At 36.7% G+C, this 12848-nt stretch overlaps 1 protein-coding gene across 1 annotated transcript in view; it reads right to left on the bottom strand.

Annotated features, from left to right (window-relative positions):
- ITFG1 (integrin alpha FG-GAP repeat containing 1) overlaps positions 1 to 12848 on the bottom strand; it is a 206856-nt gene that overhangs the window by 136166 nt on the left and 57842 nt on the right. The window contains exon 7 of the mRNA XM_010982627.3: positions 33 to 94. Coding sequence (XP_010980929.3) covers positions 33 to 94 — 62 coding nt within the window. The remainder of the gene's footprint in view (positions 1 to 32; positions 95 to 12848) is intronic.

Raw genomic sequence — 12848 nt, 5'->3', positions numbered from 1 at the left:
TTTCAAAACGCTTCAAAGAAATGATTTCTTACCAAATTTTCCCATATCTCAAACTGGAAGGTACCAGAGGCAGACAATGTCGTGAGGAATAAATCTAGAAGGAAAATAATAGAATTGTAAGTTTTGTTACTGATGTGTACATTTAAAAAAGAAAGAAATATAATACAAAGAAATTGTTGTAATATAGTTGTACTTAAACATATTTTAAATTATATTTTAACTAGCTTGATTCATCAAAGAGAACACAGCAGATAACCCTGTATTAGTATAATTAAAGAAAACGTATTTAAAGGGAGCTTTGGTATTAGTCCTCCAAAAGCATTATTTATTTCTAAGACTAATTATGTGTACTACTTTTTTTATCTTACACATTTTAAATCTAAGGTAGACTGTATTTTTAAGATGTTCTGATCATAATCAGATTTTGCTTTCTCATGCTAAAAGCAGTAGTTAACTATATATCACTATACATATCAGGTTTCAGCATTATTTTAAATAACAGTATTACAGGACCCACAATCAGTAGCACTCATATTAAGTGACTAATAAATTGTTTGTCAAATTTTGAGTAGAATTGTCTTCACAGATTCCAACTAAAAAAAGTTTATTTTATTGGAAAATGCAAGAATTTTAATAAAATTTTCTTGAAATACAGTACATTGACAGTTAAATCAATCTGTTAGTGCAAAGGCCAGGTGAATGGCAAGTCTATTCTAGAAGCAGTATTTATTATGCTTGCATGATGACAATTTTACTTAATGAATACAGAAGTTTTAAAAATGATGAGTTGACTCATAGGAATATTAAAATGACAGTACTCTTTTGTGCTTAAAAACATTGAAAGTGGTGTGAAGACCAAGAGTATTTTAAAGAAAAGGTTTTTTTCCTCTCATTAAGTATGCTTAAAAAACTATCATTCATATTATGCTTTCTGTAAAGATCTCATATGAATTTAATGAAGCTAATTTATGTAATAATTATAATAATAAAGATTTTCATAGAATCCTTTGAGAACTAAGTAATTTGCTCACTTTTATTATTAGCTGAACTCAAAACTCCTGACTCTGAGTAACTGGAACAACTGTCTATGTCAATGTATCAAATATATTAGCACTTATTTTCACCACACTCAGGATGCTTTGCCTATGGATACAGAAATGTAGTCTTTTACAAAGACAATTTCTTTAATCTGTCACATATATACTCCCAATGAACTGTTTACTTCCATACTCATCTAGGAAAACTCCCCCAAAATATCTGAGATTTGTGTGATGACGGACCTACAACCGATTTTCTCTCCATCTCCCATGTGTCCTCCACATTGCCGTCAGTACGGTTGAAAAACAAAATTGCAAATCTGCTCTCATTCTTTCTCTTCCAGGACACACAGGGAAAACCTCATCATCTGGCATGTGCGTTTCCCACCTACATTTCCCACCTACATTTCCAGGCTCATTTCCTGCTACTCCTGTACTGATGTTTGCTGATTCTATTTTCGTAGCTTCACTAGCTACTTATTAAGACTTTGAAAAATAGTAAAGTGAGATGAGGGACTGGAAGTACCTTATAAAATAGATTTTTAAAAAATTTCATCTCATCATTCAATTATGTAAAGAGGTTATAGAAAAAAAATTCATTATGGGAGAAATAAAAATAGAGCCAATTAATTATTAACAATTCAATATGAAGAATCATGCCTCAGACTTTGAATGGAATAATAGCTAAAAAAATTATAGTCAACAAAGCAATAAAGTTCTTCCACTCCCACATGGTTAAGAGTAATTTACACAGTAAAATTAAAGGAAATGTACTTAATAAAACTGTAGGCATAAGATTAGATTCCCTCATCGCAGCTCAGGATAACTCGGCAGGGCCATTCCACATTCAGACGTCCCAAGGTCAGCTCAAGAGTTTATTGGCACTGAATCATAGCCCACCTCTGCTTCCTTCGCTTCCCTTCCGCTGGCTACAAGAGCGCTCCCTGAAACCAAACTTCTTGTACACTAACCTCCATCCCAGAGTCTGCTTCTCAGGGAACCCTATCTACAACAGTTGATACCAAAAGTGATGTGAGAAAGCAGATACAAAGATTTTGGAGCTGGATCACCTATCACGGTGCTGGCAATAAGGATTCCTTCACTGGGAATAAGCAACACACAGATAGCCACACTAACTCTTACTGGTGCTGTCTTGGGATAGTATTCTGGTGGAAGGAAATGCACCTCTGGGTGTGATATTTAAGGCTTTTTGAGAAATATGAGATAAACAGTAACTATAAAGACACTGGAATTAGATGGCTATTGCTAAGCTCAACTGAGGAAATAGAGGAAAGATACAAAGGTTGAGCATGACTGATGAGAAATTAAAAGCTAAGTGTGAAAGCCAGAAGGCCTCTTGGGGAACATATAAAGAGGCTATCACCTCCTGCAGCAGGAGGGCAGGGAAAGCTAACTAAGACCAGGACTTAACGGTAAGAGTAGAAGAGCTCCCAGGAAGGTCAAATTCTCAATCTAAGCAGGTCTGCTATGTTAAGGTTAGAGCCCTAGTTGGGAAAGAATCACACGTGACCCACAGGATAGGAACATCTAGGTGATGAATCTGAAAATCTTGAATCCCCAGATTCACTTGAACGAGTTTTCAGAGCCTGCAGAAGTAGACTGTTAAAGGCTGGCATTCCCTCCTGTCTAAGGATGATAGAAAAGTTTCTGCCCCAACTAGGCAAAATGCTTCCCACTTCCTACAGCCTATCCCACCTTCTCTCCTGTCCACTAGGCCAAAAAGTGGGGTTAAGTTATAACATAACCTGACCAGGAATGTGATGGACATGTAAGGGAACAAGGCCCTATGGCCTGAATTAAGTCCAGGACCTAGCTAACATGTACTTGCAGGAGAGTAAGTATGAGACTATATTCTGAGTGTGTGTGATCAAGGCAGGGGTTGAGGGTTGGGGCAGGGATGATGGGGTGCAGGGCAGAATAAAGAGTTGGGGGTATGGTGATTCCACTGAATCTCATCTACCCTAGAAGTGGCAGCAATTAATTTTACAGGAGTAGATATATATTCTGGATATGGATTTGCCTTTTTTAACTTGAAAACTAATTTTAAAAATGCTAATAGAAACAATATGATGATAGCTGACATCACTGGTATTCACTTGAAGAAATAATCCTTAATAAAAGATCGCATTATGTGTTAGTAAAAAATTGAAGATATAAACCTGAAACTCAAATCCTTTTTCATTAGATTCTTCTAACAAGTAACATAGTGGAAATAGTCAATGTACATGCAGTTTCTTCCCCTCAAAATACAGACACATAATCAAGTAAGTGTGTGCAAAAACAAATGGTTTATGCTTCATTTATCTCCATTCATAACTTGAAGGGATTAAGCTAAAATTTTAATCATTGCCAAGTGCAGCACAGCCTTCCTTTCAAATGAAGAACCCTGTGGTTAATGCTGGCATCAAAAGGAAGCCTTAGGAGTTTTAGAAACTTAAATTGGAAGTTCAACTATGTGACCTAACCTATGTTAGGAAAAATCAAAACAAAGGCTGATGATTAATAATGGGCACCTAACACCTCCTTGATATACTACGGTACGAAGGAAGAGATTAAAAATTGTGATTTCTGGCACTGTAGGCTTTCAGTATGACATCTCAACATTTTAAGAAAAATATTCCAATGGAAATTACAAAAAAAGTAGTATTCTTAATGTCATTTGGAGTTCCTGCATGAAGAAATTCTCCTTGGATTTGACAGTCCCTATATTTCTGGAGGGGTAATATTTTGGTTCATTTTGGAAAAAATAAAGTTAATAAAACATTTGCAGTATTTTCTGGAAGCATTTTCACAAAGCATGGTTCGAAACAGTAATCTGAACTGTTCCTATGCTTGAGCCAGGAGGATCTGCCAAGGTCATGTTTACATCTGTTCTGTAGTACTGTCCAGTTTTTCTTAATCCCAGTTACATTAGTGAAAGAGCAGCATAAGGGTACAGAATAAAACTATCTTTCATCTGCTTCCACTTATCCATAAAGCAGTACACTGAAGGCCATATGATGGCTGAAATCATTAAGATAAACCAGCTAATGCCAACAACTCTTCCCTTTCGCAGCAGCAGTTTAATTGCATTCTGTAGCTCAGGGGTTATCAACTCAAACGATCTAAGGTGTGAGGTCCTAACTTAAGTAAGTTAAGAGGTCCTGGTACAACCAAGATGATCAAACAGTAAAAAGGCACAGGGCATACAAACTGACTCAAGACCTCTGGATGGGAGAGACAGCAATAAGTAGAGGGCTGGGAGGAGCTCAAAAGAGCCCCACACTGACCAAAGAGGATGGCAACTACTTAGCTCCAGCCAATTGTTGTTGCTACAGAAATATAATTGAAATCTAATTCAAAATATTTTAAGTAGTATGGGGAAAAAATTTAAAATATGTCTGCAGACTTAATTTGAGTCACAGGTACTAGATTAAAACCTCTGATAGATAATTGCTTTGGTTATATATTTGTTCAAAGAGAACCAACCCAACTTTTCATAGTCCCTTTACCAAACAATACTGCCAAGTAATATTCCATACAGATGCAGTAAATTTAGCAAGATGACATGAGGAATCTGTTTGAATGGGTCTCCATTAACAAGATATTATTCTAAAGAAGTCTAAATTTCTAGGAATGATTTAAAAATTTCACTTTTTAAGTTCATAAAATTCTATCTAGACATCCTTTCCCTTTCTATCTTGACACACTGGGCCCCAAATGAAGATTCACTATGCTTGCAGAGAGCTCTGACTACCTTTAACTTGAGAGTATAAACAAAATACAGAGAGACTTAGGCACCATAATCTAGAACACATGCACACAGTTTTCCAAGACTGGAGGCCCTTAATGCTGGGTAAACAGTAAACCTACTCCTGCCCTGCCTTTCTTTATCAGTTAAATCATTATCAGAACTTTCGTTGTAAGGGAAAAAAAAGTAAGATTTATTCACTTCAGATTGTATATGGACATAAAAATCTTAGGTGAAGACAATAAACCCCAAGTAAGTGGATGCTGGCAGCAAATGATGATGGGAGACTGTTAAGTGCCCTAAAATTGAAAGTTTAAAGGGGTTATAATTTTCATTTGATGAGGATTATTAACAAGTGAGAAATGGATATATTCTAATTACTAGTTTTATTAGGGAATTTATTTTTCATAACTTGAATGTTGAATTTTTAAGAGAAATGCAATCAAGGTAATTATGGCAAATTAATGATCTTCAAAGGCTTAATAAATTAATAATGTTTTGAATTTTATACTGTTATATGTGTATCTCAGTTCAAGTCACATATTTCCTCTACTCCTATGAGAAGAGGGTCTTAAGGAATCTGAAGAAGCTTGCAATTTGAATTTTTCCAACCTTGTCATGTTTTTATGGGTTAACAGACATTTTTAATCTTAAAATTCCAATATGAGAGGACACTCCATCTTCTAGAGGAATCTATGTTCCAGAAGGTAAAGAATTCATTAGAGATGATAATACTTAATGACGGAAAGAACTAGAGAACAGGAACTTGGCATTAATCATCACTAAGATTTTCAGATTTTCCATTAACTCTCATTAAAGTAAATTTACTTGAATGAAGGTTTTTATAGTACAAATTTTAGAACTGCATTTGGCCTGACATTTTTTTCTTAGGGCAATGAAGTCAGTCTGCATTCACTTGGTTTATGCAGTAAGGCTACCTTTCATTAGACCCTTTCATTCCAAAATCCAGATCCTTTCTTACCATGTTCACCTATGTCTCATTACAAATTTATAAAAATGTAGTACTTGCTAATTATTCAACAGCTGCCTACATGGGCACTACTATCCAAAGCAGGTTCTTCTCGCAGATGAAGCATGGCATCTAGGATTTCTGAGTTGTTACTTCCTCTGAATGAACAGACTGTATCAGTCTATACAGAAGTTAAAGGATTTTCCCACCAAAGGTATCTTTTATGCGTTTCTGTCTAATGAGTTGCTTCATTTTTAACAGAATTCTTAATTTTTACTACATGATGGACTCCTACTCAGGGTTTTGGGTTAGAGAAGAAACCTCAATTTTGCTCACAAAACCAGTGGCTAGACATTTAAAATCAAATTCAACCTGAAAGTAATCATTTCTTAAGTGGCATGATTCAATCAAAGTGATGAATGCCCTAAAATTTATTAGTAGAAGCTGTCGGTCTCTCTGATAACTGCTGTGTCAGACTGAACTGAAAAACACAATACATATGGTCAGCAGAGTGTAGCAAATTATTCCTCTTATAAATTCAAGAGCAGAACAGTTAAACATACAAAGTGAGTTGATTTGTAAAACTATGATTTAAACTCATGGTTACTCAAAAGCAAACCTCTGACAGTTATGCCCCATCCAGTTTAGAAACTCTTGATATGTGTACTATCTTCTATTCTTAACTTGTCTTCCTAAGCACCGGAGAGGAACTTTCTGCAGGCTAGAGTCTAGTGGCCTTAGTGAGATAATGCATCTATATGGTTTCTATGCATCATTTCTGGAACATACTGGAAAATAATATTTTTACTGAATCTAGAGTAGTGTAGTGATAAAATGCTTGAAGTATAATAAATTTTAGTAACTCACTAAAAGTAAAGCAAAGCATTAACCTCTCTGGGCTTCATTTCTTTATTTTAAAAATGATGTGGGTAGACTAAATGATCTTTAAGATGTCTTTCATAACTTATCCATCCACTCATCCAACATCTTTTAAGTACCTCCTGAGTGCTTGGCACTCAGTTAGGTATTAGATAAGCACAAATGAGGCATACTCCCTGCCTTTGAGAACTTTCTGTCCCTGAAGCAAACAGATGTGGAAACAGACAGGTACCATGTGGCAATGAGGCAGAATTATGAACATGTACGATGGGTTCTGAGCTGGTGGAGGTATTCACTGCTTGGGTGAATTTGGGGAGGGCTTCCCTGATAAGGCCAGATTTGCGCTGGTCAGAAACTTAGTAGGTAATTAGCTACAGGTGATAAGTCAGTGAAATGCTAACACTACCAACACATGTCATTTTATAGTATATAAAGCTCTTTCTATATGGAATAAGTTGAAACCAATCAGATCATTAAAAGAACTTCAAGTTAAAGCAATTTACGAAAATAATGAGACATACTCTAACTCATTCAAAAACAATTAGTAAAGCTTATTTTATTAATATAACACACACATTAAATACACCTGACAATCAGAAAAACTGCTCATGTTCTCCTTCCAGTCATAGGAAATCTGAAGTTAATGATAATTCTGAGAAGTAAATAATTTCCTCAAGATTATGGAATTTGATTAAAGTAGTCCCTAAACTTCACATGTAAAATTATAAACACATTTTTCTTCAAGCAGAAATAAGTACAGTAGTGATCAAATATGAAAACTGTATATTAAATGCATTAAAATTCCTTTCAAATAGCTACATACAATACTTTAAGAAATTTGATACTAACTCTATAAGTGAGTGTATCTTTAACAGTATGGAGAATAGACAGTTGTAATGCCAACAGTAGAACTTACAGTGACCAAAAAACCTCTAGTTAATCTTCTTCAAATTGTATTCTCTGCCTTTTGGAAAGCAGTGTAGAATGCTATTTACAGGTCATGTTAAGAGTGCTTGCTAACAAAATGTAGAACAGATAAACAAGATTATACTGTATAGCACAGGGAAATATATACAAGATCTTATGGTAGCTCACAGGGAAAAAAATGTGACAATGAATATATATATATGTTCATGTATAACTGAAAAATTGTGCTCTACACTGGAATTTGACACAACATTGTAAAATGATTATAAATACATAAAAAATGTTTAAAAAATGCATGAAAGGTAAATTTCTTGTATTTGATTTTAAAATTATTTTTATTGTAAATTTATATTTGATTAAAAGTTTGGCTTATTATAGGAAAAAAAAAGAGTGCTTGCTTCAATAAGAAGAGATTTAACCTTTCTTTCTTAATGTCGAATTAGATAAACAGTAGCTTAATGATACACAGCATTCACAATATACTATCCAAAGGGCTGCACTGGTGTTGAAGTGTTCTGGGGGTTCAAGATAGGGTCCTAGGTAGATTAGAGAGATTCTGCAAGAACAAGGGGCAAAGAGATAATAGGCAAATTTGGCTTTTCTATAGTGCTCATGGGATTGATCTTGTGTTTTTATTTTTATTTTTTTCTTCACAGTTAGGAGATTAGGGGATTGGATTCTGGGAAGATGGAGGGATAGAAAGCACCAGAAATCTTTCTCCCACCAAGAAAACAATTGCATTGGCAGAATCTATCTGATGTATTCATTTTGGAATTCTGTAGTCTCCTGAAGGGTTGCAACTTCTAGGAGAAGGTCTGGATGGTAAACTGCAGTTAATTTTGGTCTATTTTCAGCTCTTAGCACAGTATCAGCACCTCCAGCTCCATGTAAGGCAGCTGTGCACATGTTCCTGGAGCAGTATGCACACAGTTTGTAGGAGCCAGAGTGGGCAAAAAGGCCCCTGTCCTCCACAGATCAGGGATCTGTTCTCTGATGGCTGCTGCTTCTGGTTACAGAGTACAGACAGAAATTGGGACAGACATTGTTTTTGCTGTTGCAACTCCCTTCCTTCTAGCTGAAATGATTTATAGGGGATTTAAAAGACCAGTGCCCTTCCCCACCTCCCACCCTCCTTCATTTTCTTCTTCCTCCCTCTTAGGAGCCAGACATTAAAGACTAGGACATTAAAAAGCAACTACATATATGATAAAAATTACTGAAGTAACTGTGCCAAGGAAAGGGTCAGGCCCAGAAAAGTTCTGAGAAGAACTTAAGTTTACACCTCAGGTTCATTTTGGCACTGAGACAGCCTAAAATAATAATAATAATAAAGAATAAACAAGTGAGGAGGGTATAGCTCAGTGGAAGAGTTTGGCCTGAGCATGCATGAGGTCCTGGGTCCCAGGACCTTCACTAAAAAAATAAGTTAAAACCCCCCAAAACAGTAACAAAAAACAGCAAGACCTAGGGAAGGAGAAAATCTGATTTCAAGAATTATCACATTATTAAATTCAAATATCAAGTGTTCAATGAGAAATCACAATGGATACAAAGAAAAAGGAAAGAACAGCTTATTCAAAGTAAAAAAAAAAAATCAACAGAAACTCCCTGAATAAAACCTGATGACAGAACTACTAGACAAAGAATTTAAAACAATGGTCTTAAAGATGGTCAAAGAATTAAAGGAAGATGGGTAGAAAGTCATGAAAATGATGAACGAAATGGTTCATTTCAAATAGTGTATGAAATATCAATAAAGAGACAGAAAACTTAAAAAAAACACAAAGAAATTTTGGAGCTAAAAATTACAATAACTGAAATGAAAGATTCACTAGAGGGATTAAAAGGCAGATCTGAGCAGGCAGAAGAAAAAAACTCAGTGAATTTGAAGATAGAACAATGGAAATTATTAAGTCTGAAGAACAGAGAAATAAGACTGAAGAAAAGTGAACACAGCTTGAAACACCTGTGGGACACTGTGGGGAGTCTCAGAAGGAAAAGAAAGAAAAGGGCAGAGAGAATATATGAAAAACAAATGGTTGAAAACTTCCCAAATTTGATGAAAAACATGAACATAAATATTTAAGAAGCTCAACAGATTCCAAAAAAGATGAATTCAAAGAAGCCTACACCAAGACATTACAATCAAAACTTTAAAAAACCAAGGCAAAGAGAGAATACTGAAAATGATCTATGACATATAAAGAATTCTCAGTAAGACTATAAACACATTTTTACATCAGAAACATTGGAGGCCAGAGGGGGCCAAGATGGCAGAGTAGAAGGACACTTGTAGCTCACCCTCTCCCACAAATACACTTAAACTCACATCCATGGACCCACCCAGCCAACAAGAACACCTGTTGAACTCTGACAAAACACTGCCCTCTTCAAAAGACAAAGACACCATGAATCTGGTAGGAGAAAAGGAGAAAGAAAAGTAAAACAGCATGGGACCGGTCCCGCAGGGAGGGAGTGGCAAAGGAGAAATAGTGCTCAGGGAGGGAGTGGCAAAGGAGGAATAGCGCTCGTTCCCTGGGTCTCCCTCTCTCCAACGAAGAGGTGAGCGGGATGGAGGGGGAACCTCTGAGGCTCGGATCTGTACAGAGCACACTGGGGTACTGCAGGGTGCTGTGCGTCATTGATGAGTGGGTACACAGGGCAAAACAACATGGGCTCTCCACAAAATGCAAAGAAAAAAAAAAAACCGGCTGATGTGCCCTAGGGGGAAGAGCACCACACCACCGTCTCTGGAAATTTACCGAAGGTTTTCAGGAGAAGAGAGGCGGGGCTCAGCCACAGCCCCATATCCTCTGGCGCTTAGCACCCAGATGGGGGTGGGATCAAAACCTGAATCTGTACCTAAGGGCTTAGCAGCCTCAAAGACCAGAGACTTGTTTACAGCCCAAGGCAGATAGGATCTTTCTGCCCTGGTACCGCTAAGAAAAACAAGGAGCTGAGTTTTGGCACAGAGCAGGGGTAGGGCTGTTCCACCATTTTCCCCGAGCCCGCCTATGAAGCGCGGACCTGAGGTGGAGCAGGCACCTGCACAGAGCAGGGGAGTGTCTGGTGCCAGGAGAGGGTGGGTGGCCACCTGCCTTCCTGGAAGGAGCAGAGCACCTGACCATGATGCTGGGAGGGGGCGTGGTTAGCCCACCTACCTTGCCGGAGCACAACATCTGACCTCAGCATCGGGAAGAGGAGTCACCTGCCCGCCCACCGTGTAACAGCACAGCACCTGACTAGTGTTGGGAGGGGGTGTGACCTGCCCGCCCACTGTGTAAGAGCACAACACCTGATCGCAGTGTTGGGATGGGATGTGACTTGCTTACCAAGAGGCACTGGGAGCAGCACAGACCACGGGTGCCAACAGAGGGCCTCTGGAAGCAGCAAGCTGAGTTCACGAAACAGGGTGAAGATAGAAAGACCTCTCGATAAAATCATTAAGAGCGCACAGTCTCCATGAGAACACATCCCCCTTTTTAAAAATCTATTTCTTATCTGTTCTATTTTCTATTACCTTTTTAATTTTTACTTTTTAAACAATTGTATATGTCTCCAGTTTTAATCCCTTTAAAATTTTTCTTTTAAAATATTTTTTATTATTATAGTTTTTTAAAATCAACATTTCATTTTTATTTCACTTGGTTTGATCTCCTGTTATTGATTATACATTGTTTTCAAACATTTTTTTCTCTCTTCTTTTAAGATTCTTTTTTAAAGTTTTATTCCTGCATAGGCTTTAAATAGATAAATAAATAAACTCCTTAAGAACCAAACTAGATAACTTATACTCCATAAGCCACAGTGCCAGAGAGATGTGAGCAAGATTTAGAAGCAGAGAAACCACTCCCAATTAAAAGAGCAAGAGAAATCCCCTGAAAGAATGATCAGTGAAATAGACATTGATGGCCTACTAGATCAAGATTTCAAAAAAGGAGTGATCAAAGTACTGAAGGAACTAAAAGAGATAATGTTTAGAGATATAAAATCAAAAATGAAACTGAGGCTGTAAAAAAGAGGCAAGTAGAAGTGGTAAACTCGTTGGCTGAGATGAGAGCTCACCTAAAGGCTGTACAAAGCAGGTTAGATAATGCAGAGGAACGAATAAGTGATCTCGAAGACAGGACAACAGAAAGCACCCAATCAGAACAGCCGAGAGAAAAACAAACAAAAAACAATGAAAACAACGTAAGGGACCTATGGGATAATACAAAGCATGCCAATCTATGCATAAGAGGGTTCAAGAAGTGTAAGAAAGAACAAATGGGATTGAAAAGGTATTTGAAGAAATCATGACTGAAAACTTCCCAAACCTAAAGAAGGAATCAGATGTCTAAGTACAAGAAGCTCACAGGGGCCCAAAAATGAAGAATCCAAACAGACCCACACCAAGACATATCATAATCAAGATGGCCAGAATCAAGGATAAAGAAGTGGTCCTAAAAGCAGCAAGAGAAAAACAAGGAGTGAGTTACAAGTGAACCTCTATAAGGCTTTCAGCTGATTTCTCTACACAAACAGTATAGGCCAGAAGGGAGTGGCAAGATATATTCAAAGTCCTGAATGAAAAAAAGATGCAGCCTAGGATACTTTATCCAGCAAGGTTATCCTTTAGAATAGAAGGAGAGATAAAGAACTTTACAGACAAGCAAAAACTAGAATAGTTAAGCAACACTAAACCCACGCTAAAAGAAATATTGAAAGGTCTACTCTAAATAGAAAAGAAGCAGGATGCTACAGAAATGAGAAACTCATAACTGGAAAGGCGATAACTACCATGAATTACAAATAGAATAAACATGAAATTGTAAAAGAAGGCATCTAAATCATTAAGAGTGGGAGAGCGAAGCAAAAAAATATAGAGTTGTTGTTTATCTTTTTTAAATTTTTTGTTCTTGGTAGGATGGGTTTGAGCTTATATTACTATCTGCTTAATACAAAGTTATAGTAATGGGTTAATAGACTTAAAAAAAGGATAACCACAAGCCAAAAACTTACAAGTGAATCACAAAAAATAAATAAAATCCAAGATAATACAAAGGAAAATTACTAAACCACAAAAGGAAGAAGAAAGGAACAGAGACAAAATACCAAGTCAACTGCAAAAACAAGTTCAAAATGGCAATAAACACATGTCTATCATTAATTACTGTAAATGTTAATGGACTAAATGCTCCAATCAAAAGACATAGAGTGGCAAACTGGATAATAAAGCAAGAACCTTCAATATGCTGCATACAAGAGACCCACTTTAGGGAGAAGGACACAATACAGATTCAGA

Source organism: Camelus dromedarius, chromosome 9 (assembly GCF_036321535.1).
Source record: "Camelus dromedarius isolate mCamDro1 chromosome 9, mCamDro1.pat, whole genome shotgun sequence".
Taxonomy (NCBI): Eukaryota; Metazoa; Chordata; class Mammalia; order Artiodactyla; family Camelidae; genus Camelus; species Camelus dromedarius.
Note: the sequence above shows the minus strand (reverse complement) of the source record. Positions and strands in the feature narration are given on the sequence as shown.